The 26,670-nt window shown below is 35.3% G+C and overlaps 1 protein-coding gene and 1 long non-coding RNA gene across 2 annotated transcripts; one reads left to right on the forward strand and one right to left on the reverse strand.

The window, feature by feature from the left end:
* Positions 1 to 11,306: 11,306 nt before the first annotated feature.
* Positions 11,307 to 24,740, reverse strand: LOC149568099 (uncharacterized). The gene is made up of 7 exons (XR_016362489.1): positions 24,489 to 24,740; positions 22,382 to 22,464; positions 13,595 to 13,663; positions 13,438 to 13,503; positions 13,260 to 13,349; positions 11,544 to 11,609; positions 11,307 to 11,457 (listed from the first exon to the last, which is right to left on the reverse strand). It is a non-coding gene; the product is annotated as an uncharacterized LOC149568099 (long non-coding RNA).
* Positions 20,972 to 21,457, forward strand: LOC149568100 (uncharacterized). The gene has a single exon (XM_089816686.1). The coding sequence runs from the start codon at positions 20,972 to 20,974 to the stop codon at positions 21,455 to 21,457; it is 486 nt and encodes a 161-aa protein (XP_089672812.1).
* Positions 24,741 to 26,670: the final 1,930 nt, after the last annotated feature.

Here is a 26,670-nt window from a genome sequence, read left to right on the forward strand (position 1 = left end):
ATCAATATTGACTAGATAATTAAATCACTAAATATTTAATATTAATGATAAGAATAAGATATTTATTTTATTTTTAAAAATAATTAGAAGGATCTTGGGATATCTTTTGCAAAGTAGCATGAGTCATGTGTTGGTAAGACTTGAAGGGTAGAGAGTTATTGCTTTTTGGAGACTTTTGGGAGTCTACCAGGAGATATGATTACATTAATGAAGGGCAGTTATGATGATATTTGAGGAGGCAGGACTTTTAGGCTCTTTGATCACATTTTGAAGTCTTTTCAAAGGCTCAAGTTTGGCCTTAAGGGCTGAATCCGACCCAACATTTATGGATTTGAAAATGTAGTTGGATGGAGAGTGCATAAGTATGAGTTGAAGGCTAATTTTGTAGGAGGTTCTTCTTTTCTCTACCTGGCTTTTTGTTTTGAAAGTTTTTCAGACTTCTTGATATGAACAGAGACATTTTGTAACCCATTATTCAGAGAGATATACGGATTAGCAGCACTTTTGGATAGGAATTTTAGCTTGTGTCTTCTCTTTTTCTGTGTTTGTGTGTCATGTTGATGCCTTCTACAGGATTGTTTCAGTCTTTTGTAGAATGAAAGTTGTGTTATAGGGCAGTTTTGGATTGTGAGTAAGTTATTCTCCTTTTAGAAATTGTTATTTTAGCCTTCTTATTAGTTATTGATGCAAGGATCCTGATTATTAAGTCGTGCAAAGGAGTTTTTGCTATTACTATTTTATGATGTGCTGGTTATCTATTAGATCTTAAAGATACTTTTTCTGGTGCATCACCCTTTGGATTTAGATCTTTATTTCCTATTATCCTCCTTGGGTAAGTGCACAAAGTTGTGGTGCCAAAAGTGGGGTATAAGTGGACACCTTTTTCCTAAAATCTACAAATTTTGAACTTCAACAAGAATTTGAAGATAGTTACGCTCAAAATTTTAAGATATGAAAAAAACAAAATTCGTAGTCCTTTGAATCTAGTTTCTAAACTACTAACTTTTTTTCAAAATGGTTTTGTTTTAGGTCCTCAAAAAAGGGGGCCACAAAAAGTGGTACTGTTTATTCCAAAAAAACATAACACAGTACAAAGTGTGGCCCCCCTAAAATTTTAACTTTTCTTTTGAAATTCTTTAATTGCTCTGTTCAAAAGTTACTTAACACTATTTAGTTTATCCCAAATTTTTCGGGTAATTTTATAATGTGTTTTTTTTTTTAATGAATTTTTTAACTAGACACATCCCAAAAACGTGAAATATTTGTGTGCTCCCCCTAGAAATAATTGAAAACTAATCTAAAATCAAAACTTTTTTTTTTCAAAGTGTGTAGAATGGAGTCTAGTTTCTAAAAACCTAAGTTGTTGCAAAATTCAATGAATGAGCTAAAATCTATAGCCCAATTAGTACATGGTGGTTTTTGACAAAAAATGAACATACATTCAAAAGAAATTATAGATGAAAGGTTTGAAATAGTTCAAATTAAAAATAAATTATATGGTTAGATAGCTAACACAAAGACCTATAATGCTATGTAACCTGATCTTATCGATACCCAACCACGAGGAATCTTGAAGGGGAGCACATAAGAAAAAATAATCATTTTTGGTATGTTTGTTGGAAAACACGTCTCATACCTGTTCATAAACTCCAAACCTTTGGGTTGGATCTCCAAGGCAAAACCAAGCCTTAGGCTTGGGTTTAAATAAGTTTTCAATAGCGCATGCACCCTATAGCGTGCACATGCTATAGTGCGCACGCACTATTAAGACCTAAATTGCATAAGAGAACTAGGTTGGGGGGGGGGGGATAAGGGAATGGCCATGTGTGTGTGTGAGAGAGATAGAGAGAAAGTAGGGGATGGGAGAGGGGAGAGAGAAAGTGAGAAAGAGTAGGGGTGGCAAAGAGAGTATAGGATGGGAGAGAGAGTAGGGGTGGCAGAGAGAGTACAAGATGCAAGAGAGAGGAAGTGTGAGAGAGAGTACAGGTTGGGAGAGAGAGATTAAGAGTAGGGGATGGGGGAGAGAGAGAGTAGGCAATGGGAGACAGAGTGGGAGAGGAAGAGTGAGAGAGAGGAGGATGGGAGTGCATGTGTTGAAAGAGAGAGAGTATGGAATGGGAAAGGGGGAAGACAAAGTAGCTCGAGAGAGAGTAGGGGATGGAAGAGAGAGTAGGTGATGGGAGAGGGAGTGGGAGAGGGAGAGAAAGGGGGGATATAAATGTGTGTAAGAGAGAAAGAGAGAGAGAGTAGGGGATAGGACAGAGTGTGAAAATGTAAGAGAGAGAGAGAGAGAGAGAGAGAGAGAGAGAGAGAGAGAGAGAGAGAGAGAAGGAAGTGGGAGAGGGAGAGCGAGTGAGAGAAAAAGTAGGGGATGGAAGAGGAGAGAGGGGGGATGGGTGTGTGTGTGTGTGTGAAAGAGAGAGAGAGAGAGAGTAGAGAATGAGAGAAGGGAGAGAGAGAGAGAGAGAGAGAGAGAGAGAGAGAGAGAGAGAAGGCGGTGGGAGAGGGAGTGGGAGGGATAGAGAGGTGGAATGGAAGCATGTAAGAGATATAGAGTAGGGGATGGGAGAGAGTAGGTAGTGGGACAGGGACTGCGAGAGAGAGAGAGAGAGAGAGAGAGAGGAATGGGAATGTGTATTTATTTATAAGAGATATAGAGTAAGGGATGGGAGAGAGTGTGAGAGTTTGAGAGAAAGTAGGAGGTGGCAAAGAGAGCTTGTATGGGATGGGGGCAAGAGAGAGAGAGAGAGAGAGAGAGAGAGAGAGAGAGAGAGAGAGAGAGAGAGAGAGAGAGAGAGAGAGATAGGGGATAGGAGAGAGTGTGAGAGAGAGTAGGGGATGGAAGAGAGAGAGTGAGAGTAGGGGATGGGAGAGAGAAAGTAGAGAGGGAGAGAGAGAGAAATAGTAGGCGGTGCAAGAGGGAGTGGGAGAGGGAGAGAGAGGGGGGATGGGCATGTGTGACAAATCTAGAGAGTAGGGAATGGGAGAGGAGAGAGAGAGGGAGGATGGGAGTGTGCATGTAAGAGAGATAGAGTAAGGGATAGGAGAGAGTGTGAGAGTGTGAGAGAGAGTAGGTGGTGGCAAAGAGAGCTCATACATGATGAGAGAGAGAGAGAGAGAGAGTGAGATTACAGGATGGGAGAGTGTGAGAGAGAGTAGGGAATGGGAGAGAGAGAGTGATAGTAAGGGATGAGAGAGAGAGAGAGAGAGAGGGAGTAGAGAGGAAGAAAGAGAACTTGAGAGAGAGAGAGATAGTAGGCGGTAGGAGAGGGAGTGGGAGAGGGAGAGGGAGAGAGATAGGGGGGATGGGAGTGTGTGTGACAAATGTAGAGAGTAGCGGATGGGAGAGAAGAAGAGTGGGGGGATAAGAGTGTCTTTATCTCTGAAAGAGAGAGAGTAGGGGATGGTAGAGAGTGTGAGAGTAGGGGGTGGCAGAGAGAGAGTACAACAATGGGGGAGAGAAAGTAGGCGGTGGGAGAGGGAAAGAGAGAGGGGGGATGGGAGTGTGTGAGAGAGAGAGATAGAGTAGGGTATGGGAGAGAGTGTGAGTGTGAGAGAGTACGGGATGGGAGAGGAGAGAGAGAGCAGGGGATGGGGGAGAGAAAGTAGGTGGTGGGAGAGGGAGAGAGAGGGGGGGGATGTGAGTGTCTGAGAGAGAGATAGAGTAGGGGATGGAAGAGAGTGTGAGTGTGAGAGAGTAGGGGATGGGAGAGGAGGGGGATGGGAGTGTGTGTGTGAGAGAGATAGAGTAGGGGATGGAAGAGAGTGTGAGTGTGAGAGAGTAGGGGATGGGGGAGAGAAAGTAGGCGGTGGGAGAGGGAGAGAGAGAGGGGGGATGGGAGTGTGTGTGTGTGAAAGAGACAAAGTAGGGGATGGAAGAGAGTGTGAGTGTGAGAGAGTAGGGGATGGGAGAGGAGAGAGAGAGCAGGGGATGGGGGAGAGAAAGTAGGTGGTGGGAGAGGGAGTAGGAGAGGGAGAGAGAGAGGGGGAATAGGAGTGTGTGTGTAAGAGAGACAGAGTAGGGAATGGGAGAGAGTGTGAGAGTGAGTAGGTGGTGGTAGAGAGAGCTCGCACAAGATGGGAGAGAGAGAACTTGAGAGAGAGAGAGATAGTAGGTAGTAGGAGAGGGGGAGAGATAGGGGGAATGGGAATGTGTGTAAGAGAGACAAAGTAGGGGATGGGAGAGGAGAGAGAGAGTAGGCAGTAGGAGAGGGAGAGGGAGAGAGATAGGAGGGATAAGAGTGTGTGTGAGAGATCTAAAGAGTTGGGGATGGGAGAGGAGAGAGGGTGAGAGAGGTGGAGAGAGTAGGTGGTGGGAGAGGGAGAGTGAGAGAGAGTAAAGGATGGGAGAGGGGAGAGAGAGTAGGAAGAGAGAGAGGGAGGGGATGGGAGAGAGAGTAGGAAGGATACATAGTAGGGAGGATGGGGTGTAGGGAGGATAGGGAGTGATGTGATTTCACACATAGTGTGTACGTGCTTTATAGTGCGTACGCACTATCTCAAATCACCTAAAAATGGTAAAAAAGCCAACCTTGGGGCCCATTTCATCCATTTCTTGCTTTTGGTCTGTTATGCACTCTGTTATTCTGACAAAAATCACGGGTTTCAACATAGCAAACACTATTTCAACACTTTTGGAAGTTAGCAAACACCAAATTCAATCATTGGATACGTGATTTGAAGACTTTTTGAATATTCCTTGTATAGAAAAGGTTAGTGCAATCCATTTTAAATATTGTTTGTCAATATATAGATACAAATTTGATTATAATTTGACACATTATTTAATATATAATGAATTCATTGAAAATTGTATGTTTGAATGAAATGTTATTTCGAAATGGTTAGAAATTTGACAAGTCGTTTGATATATATTGTGTATTCATTCAAATAATTATAATTTTTATATGTAATTGAATAATTTGTAATTTACAAATTTTAAGTAATTCGGATGTTTGAATAATTTGAGATGTAGAAATCATCATCATGCCAAGGAAGAAACCAAAGATTAAAACAAATGAAGATAGGGAGAGCGATTTGGCAATTACAAGAGATAAAATGAAATTACTACATGAACAAAAAAAATTACAAAGCAATAATGAAGAATTGACTTTTGAAGAGGATCAAGAACCACCAATACAAAGAAACAAAAAAGGAAGAATTAGAAAGACAAAGAGAACGAATGAGATTGTTACGCTCAAGAAGACAATTGAATTGTGAAGCTACACCATCCTCCAATGTTGGAGTCATATTGTCTGCTACACCATCTTCCAATGTTGGAGTACCATCTTCCAATGTTGAAGGCATATCATCATCTCATGTAGAAGAGACATTGATTTGTAGATACGACGATATACACACTCCATCATGTCATGTTGAAAGCACAACATCAACACATCAAGTAGGTAATATTCCATCTTTTACATCTTATTGCCAAGGCACATCATCTTCGGTTCAAGGTATGCAATACACTCAACCTTATATTGATGTTCAAAATGTTGAGAGAATTGAAGAGATTAGAACACCTTCTAGAATTCATTTTAGAAGACCAAAATATTTGATTGATATTGATACTAACATTTTGAAGTCAATGCTTGACAAGATTAGCAAGCGTACTTGTCAAAGAAAAGTTAATAGTATCTGGAGATTATTTTTTGAAAAATTAATTATTACAGGTCAATGCCAATTATTTGTTGAAATGATGAGAAATTTGAAATTTAGGCCTATCATGAAGATTCTTGGGCTAAGAATGATGGACGATTCAAATGAAAGAAATATTGTAAAGAATCTAATGAGTGCTTATGACAAAGTGGGTTTTGAATCACGCACCAAAGATAGTAATATCACAAGACGAGTACTCACATCAACAATAGTAAGTAGCCAAATGAAAAAAGCTTGACTCATGAGAAAGACGAGCAAAACATTAAAAATTGGTAGAGGTACCCTAAGGAGAGCCATGCTAAGGCGTGAGAGATTAGAAGATCCAACAAAAAATGAGTTATGGAGATTTAGCAGTAGACTACTGCGAAAGGATAAAGAAATTAGTGAAGCCTTGAAGTCATTGATCGAAGATTTTTGGAAAAATAATACACGTGTTTCTCCTAATCAAAGAGATGTTGTAAGAAGGAGGATTGGTAGCCGAAATTGTGAGCCACATGTGAAACATTTTTTGGACTCAACTTAGACACAATTTTTTGCAAAATTTATTGGTATGTATCCTCAAATTTGAATAAGTCAAAGATTTTTTGAGATGGGTAAACCTTTTTATGTGAAGATAAATCACACACACACAACTTGCTCTTGTAGGATACATATTGAATTTTCCAACCATTTTGATTTTTTAGGCATATATGCGTAGTTTTGCATTCTCAGTTTGTTTTGCAGGATTGTGACATAAAAGAGCCACCAAGATCTTCAAGGGAATTCATATCCAACATTTTATGTGAAATAGGGGATAGCCAAAATTTTTACAAGACATCATACTTGGATGGTACGTGCTTATTTTGTGGTTCTTTGCAACTTTTATCAACTTGTCAACATATGGATAGTACGCATGCAATTGGAAATGAAATAGTAGATTACGAAAAATTCAAGACAGTGACATATGCTCTAAAACATGGGAAATATGGTAAAAGATGTGATCTAGTCATTGAAAAGATTCCAGTGTATGAGTTCATGAAGATTTTTCGTGAAAAGATTATTTACAAGTATGCAAGGCATACCCATAGAGCTCAATGGTTGGATTTGCAATTCAAGTTGTGCAAGGATACGTTTCCATTGGATACCATTGTTTGGGTTGTAGATTTTGTAGAGAACTACACACTACAACTACAAAATGAGGTGCAAGCAAAGTATTATACATCTCAACAGGTTTCCATATTTGTTCACATAACATTCATGCATTCACCTACAAGTACAGAGGATGATAGGAAGATTTCGAGGGAGTACCATTTTTACATCAGTGATGATCGATCACATTCTATGGAGTTCATACATGGTTGTTTTCAACTATTTTATGGAGATTTGGCTAACAGGGGCATATCATATCGTCAACACATTATTTGGTCAAACAATTGTGCATCTCAATTCAAGAATGCACAAATGTTCTATTGGTTGAGCAAGATGCACAGGTTGTGTAGAATTCAATATATGTGAAATTTCACAGAGGCTGGTCATGGTAAGGGAGAGTATGATGGTGTAGGCGTATGCATTAAAAGAGCCTTGGCTCGTCAAGAAATAAAGTACAAAGATGGAGCAATATTGATAGATGCAAAATCCATCGTCCAATGGTGTAACACTACAATGGGTCTAGGTAAGGAAGGTGAGTCTACAATTTGTATATTTTTTTGGTTGATAGATAATACTAACATTGCACTATATCAGGATTATTGCGCACTAACAGGATCTAGTGAGTTACACTCTTTTAGAAGCTCTGATGCAGGTTCATGGAGTATCCACACACAAAAAATGACATGCTATTGTCCATCATGTGCAGAGGAAACTTGGGATGACTTTGAGTCAACTAAATGGGTGGACAAATGGGATATACGGGTGTTGGACCTAATTGACACCTATCGTCCCCCACAAGCATTGGAAATGGTAGAGATGGATTCATCTATTGACTTTGACCACTTGTCAGATCTAGTGCAACCTAGTAATATATATATATATATATATATATATATATATATATATATATATATATATATATATATATATATATATGTATGTATATATATATATGTATGTATATATATATATATGTATGTATATATATATATGTGTATGTATATATATATATGTATGTATATATATATATATGTATGTATGTATATATATATATATATGTATGTATATATATATATATGTATGTATATATATATATGTATGTATATATATATATATGTATATATATATATGTATGTATATATATATATATATATATGTATCTGTATATATATATATATATGTATATATATGTATGTATATATATATATATATATCTTTGTAATTTCAATATGTAACTTTATAACTTTTGCCCGAGTATTTTCTGAATTAATGACCGCATATTGTACATTTGTCACTACAGGTCATGTTTTTGCTATTATTACACCTGAAGACAATGAAGAAGGGACAAATTATTATTTGTGTCATTGTGTTGAAGCCAAAAAAAAATTGGATCACTCGGTTATAGATGGTCAAGGTTTAGAGTACCATGTCGGTGCGGTGGTTGTAACAGGCACATCGCTTAGACGATATCCTATGAAGAATCCTAACTATGAATGACATACCAAAATTAGTAACAACTACTTGCCACTAGTTAGGAAAAGACTGAATATATAACAGTGCAAGATTTATGGTTCCAAAGAATACATGAACCACCCGAAGCACTTGCAACATGAACATGAAATGAGTTCCACTTAGTCAACTTTGCAATTATAGAAGAATATGATTATTGAGACAATTTGGTTTTTTTAAGCAAAATTCCATCAGCACCATCCGCATCAAGTTGGATTAGAGAGCATATCTTTTGTTTGTCATTTCATGAAAGGTCCCTCATTCTTCTAAGGAGTACCTTTTGCACTCCTTTTCCTTTTGCTATCTATCAAATTTTTATCCAGAGTAGCTTGAATACCAAGGTCAGTTTTCTCCTTAATCTTTTAAGCATTAGGTTTTCTTTGTTGTCTCTTACAAGTAGACACTTGAATTGAATCAGGCATGGGAGTTTGATGTGGAGAATAGCTTTGCAAAGGATCAAAATTCTTCTTAGAGTCCTTATTCGCAAAATATGACTTACTAATAGGTACCTTATGCACAACCAAGTCAAAATTAGTTAAATCCTTATAGAAATCATCAACTATTATAGGACCGTAATGAATAAAAGGAAACATTATTGGGGTTACATGGATTACTAACTATCACTATTCCCTTAAATAATAATGAACATTGTTGTATACGCATAACCAAAACTAAAAAAAATTGTTGTTTCAAATGTTGTTATATGGACACTAGCTAAATAGCCTAATATTTGCACAACAAAAAGTGGGTAAAGTAAGACAAACCTTTAATTGATGAGAAAAATAAGAAATCTAAGGAGGAGATGGCTTTAGTGCAACCAATTATATCACCAAGTACAAGATCAATCACATTACAAGACAAGAAAAAGATTAAAAAGAGTAGAAGAGATCAGGTAATATTAGATGAAGCTATCATACTTTCAATCTATGATCATACAAAATTGGATTCTGATGCTATAATAAATTATGGAGAATTGTGAAGGGGAAAGATGCAAAAGAGAAAGATAGGAAGTGAAGTACAAACAAGTATTATAAGATGTAAAGGACATCTTATTACAAATTGTTCTAGATGCACCAGCCAATGACAAACCTCCAATGATTGATCAATTAAGTTTACTTGTAAAATAGGTAAATGCACCTGATGTTGATTTTAATGAAAATTTGATACAATTAGAAGAGAAAATAATAGAGAAGAAGATTAGGGAGAAACTAAATGAGTCCATTACTGCTCAACAAGTTGAACTTGGTGGTATTACAACCGAGCTAGAAAATATTCTTAAGGAGATAATCCACCTACTCCAATAGTTATGTGATGTACTGCATTTGACACAATATATTTTAAAGAAAGTTGAAAAATATTGATGAGGATTTAAAGAATAGTGTTTCTAAGTTAACTGAGGTACCTTAGTTAATCTAGGTTGATTTAAGTAAAGACATGGACAAGATGAGAAGACAAAGTCTTGAATTTCAAGCACTCTTGATACCTTACTTGGAACTCATACAAAAGAATGTTAATAAGGTTAGATAACTTATTCTTACTCCTAAAATGTCTATTATTTAGCATGTTATTGAACTTTGAATGGAGATACATCCACAACACTTGGCATTGGATGGCCACTTGGTAAATATTAAGTCTATCTCTCTAATATTTGTAGACCACTATTTTGTTGGATAGAGTAATTTCAAACTACTAATTTCTTTAATGGAGTTCCTAATAAATATCAAGGTTCTCATTTAGGTGACCAATTTCCAAGAGGTCCATGAATATTGCCTGATAAAGTCTATTGCCAATCAATATTGTATCAAAAATTCAAACTAATTAGGTATTGAATTAAACTTGATAAACAAATGATAGAGAAGGAAAGCTTTAAACATGAACAAGATCATAAATCATATGACAATGACATATTGCAAATGATTAACTTATGCTTAAACAATGATAAAGTTTATTGTTAATCAATATTCTATCAAAGTTTTGAATAGATTAGGTATTGAATTTAATTTCATACATGCACATATCTAATTTAATGTCATACACGAACATATCTAATTTAATGTCATACATGAACAACATGAACAAACATATCATATCATATGTCGTATATGAACAAACATATCATATGTTAACCAATAATGTCATACATCAAATAAATGTCATACATCAAATGTGTATCGAATATGTCCACTGATGCCTATATATATATATATATATATATATATATATATATATATATATATATATGTATATGTATATGTATACATATGTATATGTATACATATATATATATATATATCTATATATATATATATATGTATATGTATACATATACATATATATATATCTATATATATATATATATATGTATATGTATACATATACATATATATATATATATGTATATGTATATATATATATATATATATATATATATGTATATGTATACATATACATATATATATATATATATAGATATATATATATATGTATATGTATACATACATATATATATATATATATATATATACATATACATATATATATATATATATATACATATACATATACATATACATAAATATATATACATATATATATATATATACATATACATATATATATATACATATATATATATACATATATGTATACATATATATATATACATATATGTATACATATATATATATACATATATGTATACATATATATATATATACATATATGTATATATACATATATGTATACATATATATATATATATACATATATGTATACATATATATATATATACATATATGTATACATATATGTATATATATATATATGTATACATATATGTATATATATATATATGTATACATATATGTATATATATATATATGTATACATATATGTATATATATATATATGTATACATATATGTATATATATATATATGTATACATATATGTATATATATATATGTATACATATATATATATATATATATATATATATATATAGACATGTCTAGATCAACTACAACTTTTCCTTCCCATGAGGGGAAGGAAACAAGTCTCTTGACGTCCCTTTCCATTGTATGGAGGGAGACAATGGAGATGACGGGGCCCTCCTGACACACTCACTCGACCTCTTGTTGAGGCTCTTCTCCAGCTCCAACTGATACAAAGAAAGTAGATATGAATCAATGTTTATTATACGTTGAAATCAAATATATGTACACACAAAATTAATTATTTTCTTACCGCCAACAAATAGTCACTTTGTAAGTTCACCTCAAATGCTTGTGGATGATCAGGTGCGACGAGACCCTACAACAATTCAATAAATATAATCACTTATAAATACACATATCACCAACAAAAATATTGTACCCAAGTAAATATCACCAAAGTCTTCTTATACCCACCAATTCCAACCCAAGTTTTGATTGTGGGTCCAAGATATTTAGAGCGTGTGAAATTTGATCTAACAACTTATTTTTGGGTTTAGAGAGAAAATACATGTCATAAATGGTAAGATAAGGTCCAATAAATGAAAGGAATTATTTGATTGAAGTTGAAATAGAGAAGCACACTTATAGATAAGGGTAACCTTGAGTTTTTAAAGAAAATGAATCAATATAGGACTTAAATAATAATTTGAAGGTCCAATGAGTGTTAGGAGAGTGTGAAATCAATGTAGGAACCCATAATGTATATTAAAATGGGGCTAAAATTAATACCAAATAAGTGTTCTTACTTTTTCAAATGATACATGTAGTCCCCACTTTATTGGAAGCATGTGTCCACCTCATGCACACAATAAAGTAGAAAAAACTACAAGGAGATTAAATATCAGCAAGCTGAAGGACAAAAGCTCCCAAACCAAGAATATTAACTATTACATTCATTTGCAAGGATACATAAAAGAACAACAAAATCCTAAAGCTTACTAAGATTCCAAGTCAACTAGTTGAAGAGACCTCACTCAAGAAAATGTCTCAATCTCAAGCATCATGTTCAAAAAGCTATAGCAAAAGCTCAAGTGGTCACTTGAGAAAAGAAAGAGAAAAAATAAAAGATAAGAAAATACTCAATGATTTATCCCACTAGCATAGCTATAAGAGTATGGAAAGAAGAGAGAAGGGCCATGAATCCAAAAGTCTAGTAAGTTATCTTATCCAAGTTTATTTTGTATGAGAGGAGGAGGAGAACGAGAATGAAAGAATGTAGAATTTTGTTATGCTAGTTCCATTCATCCCAAAGAAATAGTGAAGGAGAGTTGATGGTGTTGATTCCAAAAACTATAGTTTCTTTGAATCCTAAGGATATGCCTAGTTCTATTATCAAGTTCAACATTTGACTTTGGCCTATGAATAATATTAATTTAAAACACAAATTCTCCTGCACTTATGACTCTACTAGACCAAGGTGAGTATATCTAATCACCAATTATATCTTTAAACTTGACTATTATTCATAGAAAACATATCACTTCCATCTTGTAGGTCCTACTCCTAGTTGGAATCAACTTGGAATACAACTAATCTTCTATTCCTATCTTTACTTTTAATTTCATTATCTCCTACTCTTAGTCCTCATACCTTTATTTGATTTTCCTACTTCTTCTCTACTTCTAACTTCAATATGTGCTCCTAGTTCTTCTTTATCTAATTCTTTCACTACCACTTCTACCTTCACTCCTAGTTTTTGAATTAAAAGTAGCCAAAACTAGGGGGCTGACCCTTTAACAACAAACTGACCTACTATCAGCAGATAACCATTAAACAAAACTACCCTTTACCACTTAGTAAAACAAAAACAAGATTTCAATCCATAATTAAAACAGTAGGCCTAACATACATACTGCTTGTGTAAAAACCATACAAGCTATAGTAATATATAAACAAAGGTTAACATTAGAAATTTTGAGATTAACTATTATAAACAACAACTAAAACGAAGAAAATTCTTTCATACCTCCGTCAGTGGCTGTGAGCTAGCCACAACTGCGCCCACTCCACTATCAATAGACTGTCGTAGATGAGGAGGTGTGTCCGACATCATGAGCTACATGTCATACAATACACGTTACATCTAACATGAAACATAAAATAAATATAATCAAATGAATTAAATTAACATGAAACAACTGTACTTGTGTGAAGCTCGTATGTTGTCTATGCTCCGAGTCTATGGTAAAGGTTGAGGTCCCTGTGGAGAACTGATGCACATGCATAATTTTTTTTGTCAATCCTTAATATGATTACATAATAAATATATGTATTAATTAAAATGATTAAATCGATACATACCTCAAGACTCGTGGAAGGGATAAAAAATGGGCTTGGAGGATCGCTGCTAGGCCTAGCAACACTCTGACCCTGAATTTTGAACAATGTCAATAGATGCTAATTAATTAATCATTCACTATACATATGAAATGTGATCAAATTAGTAAATTATAATTGTAATTTACCTGCGTGTCAATGCCAAATGTGTCATTCAGGAACTGATCGGTGACAAGCCCATCATTTGCACCATCTCCAACATGAGTGCCAAATATGCATAGGGATCCACATGAAGTGCACATGTGACCATGATGCACACAAGGCCCCCCCTCAACTAATGGGCTCGTGGAATGGATGAGGGTCTGCATCAAAGCATTAATGGTCCCTAGAGTGCTGGCCTCTACATTTTCCTACACAACTGAAGGAATAGTCACATGCTCATGTTGTGGCTTGACCATAGGTGCCCTAACTACATTAGGGTCATGACGTGTTCCCAGCCTCTCAAATGATGACCCCCCACCTCTACCCTGGGAGTCTAATATATCAAAATAATTGGGGATCTCCCCAAGGACAAACTCACAATATAATCTCTTCAAAAAATACATGGGGACCTCGTGATTGTTGCAAGGAGGGGCATCAAAAAACCATCCACCATCTATCCTAAAAATTATTTCTAATGGCATTGTGTATGCACCAATGGATGGGGAATCGTTTAGTACCCTCTCTAACAGTATTTTGCTCACCGAGTTTTCTAAATAATGCACATATACTACCTTTTGGTATTTCTTTTTTTTTAACATCTTCATACGACAATTTATTTGCATAAAATATTTTTTGTTCATCCCTCTTAACCTGCCAAGTATCTAACTAACCACTAACTGGGGCTATCTGGGTGTTAATGGATTCAAGGGATGATGCCAATTGAGCCCTCATTGGATTGGTTTTTTCAGATTCTTTCAACCGAGCAATGAGTCTTTCTAATTCAATTTTTCCTTTCACTATTTCATTTATTATATTTTCTTGTGTGCTTGGCAAAGGTCTTGCAATTGGTTCAGGTTGTGGAATTTGTTGTTCTTCTTGAGGAGGGTTTTGGTTTTGAGGTTCTTGAGGGTTTTGATGTTCTTGTGGATTTTTCGGTTGATTATGGACATTTCTTGATAAAAAATCAATTGAAATCCAAATAAATAAACAAATCTAAATGAAATTTGTAAAAACCCTACAAAACAATATAAAAACCTACAAAAAAATATGAAAAACATATCAAACAATGCAAATTTAGGTTTATATCACTTACAATGTCATCGTGGGTGCGTTTGTGGTCTTGGATTTCATCGACGAGGAGGCATTTTGGCAAATGGTGGTGAAAATGTTAAGTTTTCAATTCGCATACACGTTGCTCACTGTAGGAGTAGAACAAAATACTGATGAAAATGATGGGTTGCGGGTTTGCAGCCCATCATATATACTTTTTATGTTTTGGTAATAGCGTGTACACACTATATCACGCATGCGCTATGGCTTGGGTTAAAATAGGAAAAAAAAATACTTGTCACCTTTTTGGCACCACAACTCGGTGCATATGTCCTCTTCCCTTTTCCTTCATAAAAGGATCAGTTTCAGGTAGTTTAGAGTGATTTACCAGATAGGAAGTTGACCTAGAATCCAAAGATTCATTCCAGCCACAATTTACCCACAACCTTGAAATGTTTCCATGTTTCTCCAAAAGGTTAAGTTTTCTACAAACTTAACAGGGTGCAATTTTGGTAGATAACAGTTTTTGGCATGCCTAGTGGGAACAGTGACCAAGTTTTCTAGTCATCTTGTGCAATATTTTTTCTATTGTTAGTGTGTACAGTAGTATTTTCAACCTGGAGGAGGTTTCAAAATTACACACTTGGTGACTCTGAGCTTTGGGAAGGTAGAACCAATGTATTGCAACATATGAGTAGAGTGCAAACAAGAGGTAGCTCTTTAGATTTTGAATATTTACAACTATCTCCACCTAGGAGAAGAGGAAGAGTAACTGAAAAGCCCAAAAGGATAGTGGTTTATACAAGAAGAGCTAAGTCTACTCTTGCTGCAGTTAGAGTGTGTCCTGTCATTCCAGTTTTCACTACACCAAGAAGCCATTTTTTGTAGGTTTCCATGGCATTACAAAGGAACCAGCCCTTCGTCTCATTCAATCAGGGTAGCCCTTTGAATCTAACTCAACATGATGTCATTCCTGTGGCTGCATTAAAAAGTTTACCATATTTTACAGGTGAGGATCAAACCACCCCAGTTTAGCATATAAAAGATGTGGCTAATCTTTGTGCCCTACACCATGTTACAGAAGATAATGTTGCTATTAGGTTGTTGGCTGTGTCATTTAAAGGTAAAGCATTACATTGGTTTAGAAGGCTACAGGTGGATTCTATTGCTGATTGGGATCAACTAGGTATTGAACTTTGCAAGTTTTTTTAAGACAAATCCGACCATCTATCCTTGGTAGAGCAACTGTCAATGATCAAAAGGGCCCCTCATGAGCAAGTAACAAATTTTAATTTTTGTTTCCAAAGGACGTGGGATAGAATTCCACAAACGGTAAGACCCTCAGCTGAACATGTTTTTTTATATTATTTAAGGGCTTTTAATAGTGATATAGTAGTTATGATACAATCCATGCATGTTGTTACACTTTTGAATGCTTATGACGTAGCTGTGAGAGCAAAAAACAGCCTTATACAGGCTGGAAAAATTGCCCCAAGTCCACCTATGCCAATTTTTCCAATAGCACCTATAGTTTAGTCAATGATACCTTTGAAAGCAACCCCCTTAGCTATTATTCTAGCAGCGCCAACATTGCCAGCACCCAATACATAACCCAAGTTGCAAAGCAGTGCCCTTCTAGCTCAATTTGCAGATTTACAAGAGATTAATGGTATTTTGCAGACTTTTAGTAATGAAATTGTGAACATGAAAAAGCAGTAAAGTCAAGGATATAGGCCTTACCAGCCCTCTTATCAATCCCAATATTAGCAAAATCAGGGCAATAGACCACCTTATCAGCCAAATAACCAAGGCCAAAGACCAAATCTTAACATGAGACCTTATCAACCTTATAACCCCAATGTCACTAGCACCTCAAATGAGTTGGTTCCTACTCAAAACAACCTAGTTCAGGATTATGAGTGGTGTTTTCTGTGTAACCAATAGCATAATCAAAACACTTGCACGAATGGGGTCATAAATCAAGCCTTGATGGTTCAAAATATTCCAAATTCACAAGATAATGGCCCTAATGAAGCCACTTTGCAGCAGCATGATGGCAGACCCCCAAAGACAACTTTGATGAATTGGCAGGATTATGATTTTTGTGGCACGAATCAGGTTGTTCTCTCTGTTGCAGACAATAGTAGAAGCAAAAAGAGAGCAATAGAAGGTGGTTAGCAAGCTGCACGCTCATCTAGTGCTGAGAGTATGCAGATTTTTTCCAAGGGTTCAGCTCCAACTAGTAACGAACACCCTACAATTTTGATACAACTAGCTAGTGTTAACATTGATGTTGCTGCTACAAAAGCCCAATCTAAGGTTGGTATGACTTCTTTTAATATTTTGGATCATATGAAGAAGGAAAATGTATCTATTTCCATGTTGGATTTTTTGGGTGTTCCAGGTCAAAAGGACCTTCTGCAATTAGCTTTATCAGGTTTAAGTCTTTCTAGTAAACCTAAAAGCGAAGAAGCTAAATTTGTAATGACTAATGCTATTGCAAAAGGAAATGAGCAACAACCCCTAGCAATCAAACCCCCACCCTTTTACATATCTTTGGTTATAGGAGAGCACCTAGTCCAAAATTGTATGATTGATTTAGGTGCAAGTAGCTTGGTGATGCCCAAACAAATTGCAGACAAGTTGCATATCAAATATGAGCTGCTTGAAAAGGGAGTTGTACAGCTAGATGGGACTATTGTTAATACCATAGGGGTCATTAAGAATCTCAATTTAACCTTGCAAGCTTGTCCAAATTTTATCTATCCCACAAGATATTTTTGTCATAGAGCTACCTCCTTATTTTGCTATATGTTTATCAAGGGATTTCACTGCCAAAATTGGAGGTTATTTGTCATCCAATTGGTCTCAAATGTTGTTTAGAACAAGGTATGGCACCAAAGTTACTATAAGATCAGAGCCTATAGCCGAAGCTCATATTGAGCCTTATACTCAAAGCCCCATAAATGCCAACTTGCTCATGAGCGAGTAAGAGGAACAACCTAAAGTTTGAGAGGGTAACACTCAATTTAAGGAAATACCAGATATTCTTTTGGATGAATGGGCCTTTTGAAATCAAACTGAAAGTCCATGTGAAAATCTAGGACATGCTGGTTTGGGCATGTATTTAATACAGGAAGTTGATTCCTTCATTCCCAATCTAGAAAAAAGTGTAGAAAAGCAGTTTGGACAGCAAGATAATGAAGTTTGGGAGCTATTTTTTGATGGTGCAAGGAACAAGGTTGGAGCTGGTGAAGGTTGCATGTTGATCTCCCCAAGAAATGAAAGGTACTTTTCAGCATTTCATTTCTATTTTAGTTGTTCAAATAACACGACTGAGTATGAGGCTTTGATCCATGGATTAGAATGGGCAAGAAGGATTGGGGTTAGCTGTTTAAAGGTGTATGGGGACAATGTGTTGATCGTTAATCAAGTGAGAAACCAAAATGTTACCAAGAACGAGCTACTTAAATCTTACAAGCACAGAGTATGGGATCTTCTTGAGGGATTTGATGCTTTCAATCTAATTTCCATATCTAGAAATCAGAATAAGCATGCTGATAAACTGTCTACTATTGGTGTCGAATTTGATATTCCAAAAGAAATTAGCAATGAAAGAACCAGCCAGCATGTCAAGGTTGTTATCATACCTGCTATACCTGATAATAATACAGACTGGCAAGTTTTTGAAAGTGACCAGCAAATAGTCAATTTTTTAAGAGAGGAAGCCAAGTTTTCTCAAGCTAACCAGAAGAATTTTCAGCATCAGTATGCTAGTAAGATTATTCAGCTAAAAAATAATAAGATGCCAAAGGGTTTTGTCACCTTTGAATCCATTTTTAACATTGATGATGAGACTATAAAATCAAAGGCCAACATGTAGGTTCAGTAGGAACATTATGAAGAAGTTGAGGTATTCAAAGAAAAGTTGTTAAAGCTGGGTAAGGTGTGCGTAGCAGAGGAGCAACATTCATTTATCCAACTTTTTCAAAAATTCAATGATGTCTTTGCGTGGGAATATGGGGATTTGAAGGGGTTTAATCCCCAACTTGCTCAACACACTATCGAGCTTGAACCAAATGTTGAACCAGTAAGGTAAAAACGAAGGCCTTTGAATCCAAAGTTGGAGCCGCTTATGCAAAAGGAACTGAATAAACTGATTGAAAGTAGTATTATTTTCCCTAGTAAGCATACTTCTTGGGTCTCGTAAGGAAAAAAAGTGGTGAAATAAGGCTATGTGTCAATTTTCAAGACTTGAATAGAGCTTCGTTGAAAGATCGACATCCTTTGCCTTCTATGGAGCAGATCCTTCAAGTAGTCTCAAGATTAGAAAGGTTTTCCTTGCTAGATGGATATTTAGGTTATAATCAAATTTTAGTAAAGGAAGAGGACCAGTTTAAGACAACTTTTACCACCAAGTGGGGTACCATGGCATACAAAAAGATGCCCTTTGGTTTGTCCAATGCTAGGGCAACCTTTCAGAAAGCCATGGATATGGCTTTTGATAAGCTAATGTATAGGATTGTTTTGGTTTACCTAGACAACATCACTATTTTTTTTAGGGAAGCAAAGGATCATCTAAAGCACCTAAGGCATATTTTTGAAAGGTGTAGAGAGTTTGGGATATCCCTTAATCCCAAGAAATGTGTTTTTGTAGTTCATGAAGGTAGATTGCTTGGTTATGTGGTGTCTAAATAGGGTATAACCATAGATCCTGAAAGGATAACAACAATCTTGGCTCTTCCTTTGCTAGCACACAAGAAAGGATTACAAAGTTTTATTGGCTGAATAAACTTTTTTAGAAGGGTTATTCCAGATATTGCAGACTTGTTGAGCTCACTAACAACCATGTTACGGAAAAATACACCTTTTAGCTGGACTAAAGATGGGAAACGGAGTTTTGAGCTTATCAAGGAGGCACTTGCAGCAGTGCCTACACTTGTAAATCTTGATTTTTCTAAGGATTTTGTCTTATACGCCTATGGGGATATTGAATCTATGTCAGCAATGTTAGTGCAACACAATGATGAAGGCCTAGAGCAGTCGGTGGCATTCTTCAGTCAAGGTCTTAAGGACTATGAGCTCAAGTATTCATTTGTGGAAAAGCATGTGCTCACTATAATAAGAAGTTTTAAAAAGTTTAAGCACATGTTGTCAAATAATAAGCTCGTCCTAATGGTCACTCATCTAAGTGTCAAAGAGTTCCTTTTAAGTAAGGATTTAAGTGATAAGAGAGATGGTTGGGTGACTAAGCTGATGGAATATGATGTGGAGATTAAGGTCACTAAGCTGATTAGGGGAAAAGGGTTATGTGAGTAGTTGGCTAATGGTGTAAGCAACAAAGAAGGAGATGAACATGTCACTGTTCTAGTTAGTCAAAATGGTGAGCAAGCTGTTTCAGATTTTGCCACTAATTGGGTGCAGCGAATGGCACATTTTCTACAAACTGGTGAATGTCCATGGGATTTAGACAAAGCTAAGAGAAGGTATTTCTGTTTGCAGGCTACTCCTTATGTTTTATTGAATGGTGTTTTATTTAGAAAGAATGCCAATGGGATATTATTGCAATGTATTCACTCTGATCAAGTGGAAAGAATCTTAAAAGAGTTTCAAGATGGAGATTTAGGAGGTCATTTTGCCCCACAAACAACTGCATGGAAAATCATGCGTGCTAGTTATTATTGGCAAGAATTGTTTAAAGACTGTTATGCCTAGTCTAAAAAGTGTGTGAAGCGTGCGCTCTTTGTGGGCAAGGAGAAACTCTCAGCTATGCCTTTACAACTAGTTCAAATAAGCCAGCCTTTCATGAAGTGGGGCCTTGATTTCATAGGACCTATTAATCCACCATTTAGTGCTGGTCATAGGTGGGTTCTTATAGCAACAGATTACTTTACAAAGTGGACAGAGGCAGTTGCTTTAAGGGACTGAAATGAATTTGTTGTTCTAAGTTTTTATGAGGATATAGTTACCAGATTTGGTGTCCCATAATCTATAGTATCTAACAATGCACTTGCATTTGTTGGTTTTAAAATAACTGATTGGGCTGTCAAGCATGGTATCTACTTGAGTACATCTTCAAACTACTACCCCCAAGGGAATGGTTTGGCCGAAAGTACAAATAAGAACTTCATAAGGATCCTTAAGAGGACAATGGAAGAAAATCAGAGAGTTTGGCATTCTTGTTTAAAGACTACATTATGGGTAGACCATGTAACTCCTAAGCAGTCAATTGGTAATTCTCTATATATGTTGGTATATGGGAAAGAAGCAAGGTTACCTTTATCAGATGAGCTTCTAGCTCTTGATATTATGCATCAGTTACAAATGTTTGAAGAAGAGGACCCTATGGTAGTTAGGTATGCTGAATTAATGGAGCTGGATGAAGTTAGAAGAAAAGCTATGCAAACTTTGGAGTATCAACAACCACAAACTAAAAGAACATTTGATAAGAGGTCTACTCCTAAGGTTTTCAATGAAGGAGATGTTGTGCTAAAGTGGGATGTGTTGAAAAGTAGGCTAGGCAAACATTCAAAGTTTGACAACTTCTGGAGCGGGCAGGTTATATTATCTCAGAATGTAAACATCATAATGCTTTTCGACTGTCAAGGTTGGATGGCAACATGGAGTGAATCCTAGTGAATGGGATTCACCTCAAGCATTTTTTCTGAGGTAGGATCTATCCTTGTATATACTAGAGTTGTTTGCAACTAGCAACTAAGTGCTACAACACATTTAATTTCTTGCAGTTTTGTTTCCCTAAATGCTATTATGCATAGTTTTTGTAGGTGTTCCTAGTGTTTCCCTGCTTTCAATAAAGAGTTTCTAAGTTGCTGCACTAATAGGAAAAGAAGAATAATGTTGCATGCACGTAGATACCATAACCACATACCCATGCTTACATATATGCACATGCAATAATATCCTCGAATCTGATGGTCATTAGGTAGTCCATGTACAAATCCAAATGCACACATCTAAACATGGATACCTAGCTATAAAACCTACATACACCCAACATCACTCTAATTTTCCTACCTATGTTGTGTTTTATGGTTTAGCCATATGAGAATATGCAATAATTCCTTTCAGCTCAGTGTCATGAACATAACTCATGATGAAGAATTTCTTCCTCACCACTGCAAGCAATACCAATAACACTGAGCTAAAAACAACAATCACTTATTCTCATATACTCGAATTGACTCTATAGCCCAATGGACTAATTAGTAAGGTTACTGGTTTTGATGTCTAGCAGGCAGACATATAGCAGATGTCACCAAAATTGTTACTAAAATTTTTGCACACTTGTAAAATTTTAGTATGAGGACAAGTAATAAAAAATGCATAGGTGTTATTCATTATGTACCAAAAAAGATATAAATGTCCTTGTATTTTTCATTCCTTGAAATACAACTGATATTTACATAGAATGAAATGAATATAAAGTGTTGGAAATGAAAAAACTCACACAAGCCGTGAGTCTGACTACTGCTTCTATACATATTGAAAATAAGAAAAACATAGCACATGGAGGTAGAGTTAGAGGTAACCAATCATTGCCTTTTAGCCTTTGACTGGTTAGTTGTTCCTTGTTGTCACTCCTTGTCCAACCCTTGATCTGACGGCTCTAAGTCTTCTTTCCCCTGCATGAGAAAAAGTGGGGTTAGATCTTTTAAAGATCTAAGCAATGACCGACTATTACCAACTATGTACCCACACGTGCTATATATTTCCTATTATGAATACATGTAAAAAAAAAAGAATGAATTCCAAGTGCTTTAATACAAAAAGCAAAAAATATAATGTTAAAGAGACATATTAACTCTGGTATGAAACCTTTCATTATAATCAAGAATGGATGCAGATCACAGAAAGATAATTTATGAGTGTCACGAGCCCATGCTCGAACCCCACAGAATATTATGCTACAAGATTACAACAAATAAATAATGATTTCCATCATAGATTGCAAACATGTGTACTACTGCAAGAAAGCATGAGAGATAGTCCATGAAAAATATTTCAAGCTATACTTCAAGCTATACTAAGAATTTTCATTGCAAATGTAAAACATGCTACTGGAAAATATGCTGACAAAATTTCAAAATGCAGATGTAGGATGAACTGCTACAACATAAATTGGGACAAGAAAGAGTGGTTTTTAAATGTTCATCTCATACTTTGAAGGTAGCAGGATACTCTCAAGATTTGCAAGCAAAAAAAATTTAAAAAATTCTATTCTGGTCTGTCAAGATTTACATTAGTCTGTACTAAAACTTTAAAAGGAAACAAGAGGATAACCTACTTTGATATTGGTGCCATAACAATGAAATACACAAAGAGATACTGAAATATCAATGTGAAATAACTCATCTTTTAAAGGACATTCAGTATTTTGCAGGAGATATGGCTTCTTATCGGCTACAGTATCAATGGTATTGTCAGAAAGCTAATGCTTCAAATAGCACTAGCACACTTTCAAAAAATTTGTATGGTGGTGACATCAAGTACACAAGGAGGTTACACGGGAATAAAATGGCATGTGCAATCCAACAAAAGCTTCTATCATATGTTTCATAACAACAAAAAGTAATAAATAATCTAAAGATTGCAAAATGCGGTCAATCTCTTATAAACCCATGGAAGCTGATATAACTATTGCAAGCACATTTGAGCAGTTAAAATGTGTTGATCCTGATTGTATGACTTGGTATATACAAAATATTAGTTATAAAAGGGATGGAGATCAAATTTCTTGTGAAACTCAGGACTCGATGGTTTTTATGAGATTTTCTTGTGCAGGTGACTCACAAGTTTCATTTATATCAAAGGTATACAACAATAGGTATCATGCTTCAATTGCACAAGGATCCTATCAATGATGTGATGACCTCTACCAAATTAGTTTAAGAAACTCATGAAGATTTCAATTTTAGTTCTTCTACATTTTGTCAAACAACAATTGGAACAAAATTTTTGAGTTCTGTAACAAGCATCAACTGCAACCTTCAATGCCATAAAATCATCAGGAAAATAGTGAATAAAATCCTCAACATCAAAAATGCCAGCAAATGATAAAGCTTCAGAAGATGAAGGATTATTTGGATAAATGATCTTAATAGTGAAAGCCCAAAACACAAGTTCTAGCTTCAACAAAAAAAGTATCAACAAAGGCCGATACCCACATATAATTGTTGTTCAAATATGCAAGTTGTTGTCTCAAACTTCAAAGACATCAAATGTATCAAGTCAAATTGCATAGTTATATGGGCATGAACCAGTGAACCCCTATACGAGTTTTGAACATAGCTCTCATAGTAAACCTATGAGAGGCTTCCGAATGCAACGGTTCTAGCAAATAAGATCTAGCAAAAAACCCATGGTGAATTCAAGCAGAGTACCCAAAAAGTCTCATGGCGGCAAAACAACTTACTAGTTCTGTAACTGGAGTGTATTCATACAATAGTATAGAGGTTCAACAAAGAAGAAGAAGTGAAATGCTATTATCTATAGCAAAACCCATGTTTAGGTTTTAATATGTAAACCCATGTAAGCTAGAACTGTTGAAGTTAAAACTCTTTCTAACAGCGAGCATGGCAGTTTCATATAATGTCTCATGACTTCCACAACAAAAAGGCAAAACTCGTATATCAGCATTTCAGAGTACCTTCCAGATTCAGTAATAGCAGCCACGATAAGAAGACCCAGCAAATCGAATGCATAAGGATGTGCCTAGCAAAGGTGCAGATAGAAGGGGGGAAGAGATGCACAGAGGGGTTCTGGTTTCTTCCAAAACCCTCATTTTTCCTCCATGGTGGTGAGAGCTCCTCTCTCGCATGTTGCAAAATATGGAATGAAGCGAATTATGTCTTTTAGGGCATTCATATGATGTCTTTGATTTTCTCATTCACATCGTATTTGTGGGGATTTGTTTTTCTTATCATTTTCCAAGGGGTGGTCTTTTTATGCGTGAGCCTTCTTGTTTTTTTATATAGTTTTGCTAAGCTTTTGTCAAAGTAGCCCCAAGTGTCTTCCCTAATTTCTTTTTAGGTAAAATAAATATTTTACTTTAATTTTATTGTTAATATTTATTATAAAGTTTATAACTTATAATTCAATAATTATTAACTAGAGTAATAATGTTAAGTGATTTAACGTATTAGTCAATAACATTATTAACACAATTAATACTTATTGCAATATAAATTATAAATGTTACAATAAATATTATTGATTTAAATATTAAACAATTTATGATTTATTTATCTAATTGATATTAATCAATATTGACTAGATAATTAAATCACAAAATATTTAATATTAATTGTAAGAATAAGATATTTATTTTATTTTTAAAAATAATTAGAAGGATCTTGGGATATCTTTTGCAAAGTAGCATGAGTCATGTGTTGGTAAGACTTGAAGGGCAAAGAGTTATTGCTTTTTGGAGACTTTTGGGAGTCTGCCAGGAGATATGACTGCATTAATGAAGGGCAGTTATGATGATATTTGAGGAGGCAGGACTTTTAGGCTCTTTGATCACCTTTTGAAGTCTTTTCAAAGGCTCAAGTTTGGCCTTAAAGGTTGAATCTGACCTAGCATTTATGGCTTTCACAATGTAGTTGGATGGAGAGTGCATAAGTATGAGTTGAAGGCTCATTTTGTAGGAGGTTCTTCTTTTCTCTGCCTAGCTTTTTGTTTTGAAAGTTTTTCAGACTTCTTGACAGGAACAAAGACCTTTTGTAACCCATTATTCAGAGAGATATATAGATTGGCAACACTTTTGGATAGGAATTTCAGCTTGTGTGTTCTCTTTTTCTGTGTTTGTGTGTCATGTTGATGCCTTCCACAGGATTGTTTCAGTCTTTTATAGAATGAAAGTTGTGTTATAGGGTAGTTTTAGATTGTGGGTAAGTTATTCTCCTTCTAGAAATTGTTATTTTAGCCTTCATATCAGTTATTGATTCAAGGATCCTAATTATTAAGTTGTGCAAAGGAGTTTTTGCTGTTACTGTTTTATGATGTGCTGGTTATCTGTTAGATCTTAAAGATACTTTTTCTAGTGCATCACCCTTAGGATTTAGATCTTTATTTCCTGTTATCCTTCTTCCCTTTTCCTCCATAAAAGGATTAGTTTCAGGTAGTTTAGAGTGATTTACTAGATAGGAAGCCGACCTAGAATCCAGAGATTCATTCCAGCCACAATTTACTGACAACCTTGGAATGTTTCCATGTTTCTCCAAAAGGTTAAGTTTTCTGCAAACTTAATAGGGTGCAATTTTAGCAGATAACAAACTCATCTAAGAATATAAACATGTATGCACATTAATTAATTGTTGAACAACTTGTAAAAATAAATGAACATGCATCCAATTTAGATAATTCTACAAAGATTGTAAGATCATGAACATGTGCCTCAACTAACTAAATCTAGAAGAACCCGTTTAATTAGATCATAAACGTGTGTTCAAAGTGGTATAAAACTAGACAAAAAAATGTTAGTGTGTGCATTTTACACTTATACAACTATTAAGAAATATATATATATATATGTGTGTGTGTGTGTGTGTGTGTGTGTGTGTGTGTATACATATGTGTGTGTGTATATATATATATATATATATATATATATATATATATATATATATATATATATATATATATATATATAAAATCATAAAAATGTCACATTTTAACTCTAGTAGAAAGGATTTCTTGCCCAAGTCGATGAGTATTTCAAGATCTTTTTGGGACATATCAGTGAAAAGTCATCACTATATCTAGAGGTCTCAGAATACGTCAATTGCCCTATACTATTATTAGGTTGATGACAATCACTCTAATTCGTA

The sequence above is a fragment of the Cupressus sempervirens genome, chromosome 3, assembly GCF_028749045.1.
Source record: "Cupressus sempervirens isolate cs-2001-9-10 chromosome 3, ASM2874904v1, whole genome shotgun sequence".
Lineage (NCBI taxonomy): Eukaryota > Viridiplantae > Streptophyta > Pinopsida > Cupressales > Cupressaceae > Cupressus > Cupressus sempervirens.

What these genes read in the sequence shown, in the direction of transcription:
- LOC149568100 (XM_089816686.1), top strand. Translation starts at nt 20,972, where the DNA reads ATGGAAGAAAATCAGAGAGTTTGGCATTCTTGTTTAAAGACTACATTA.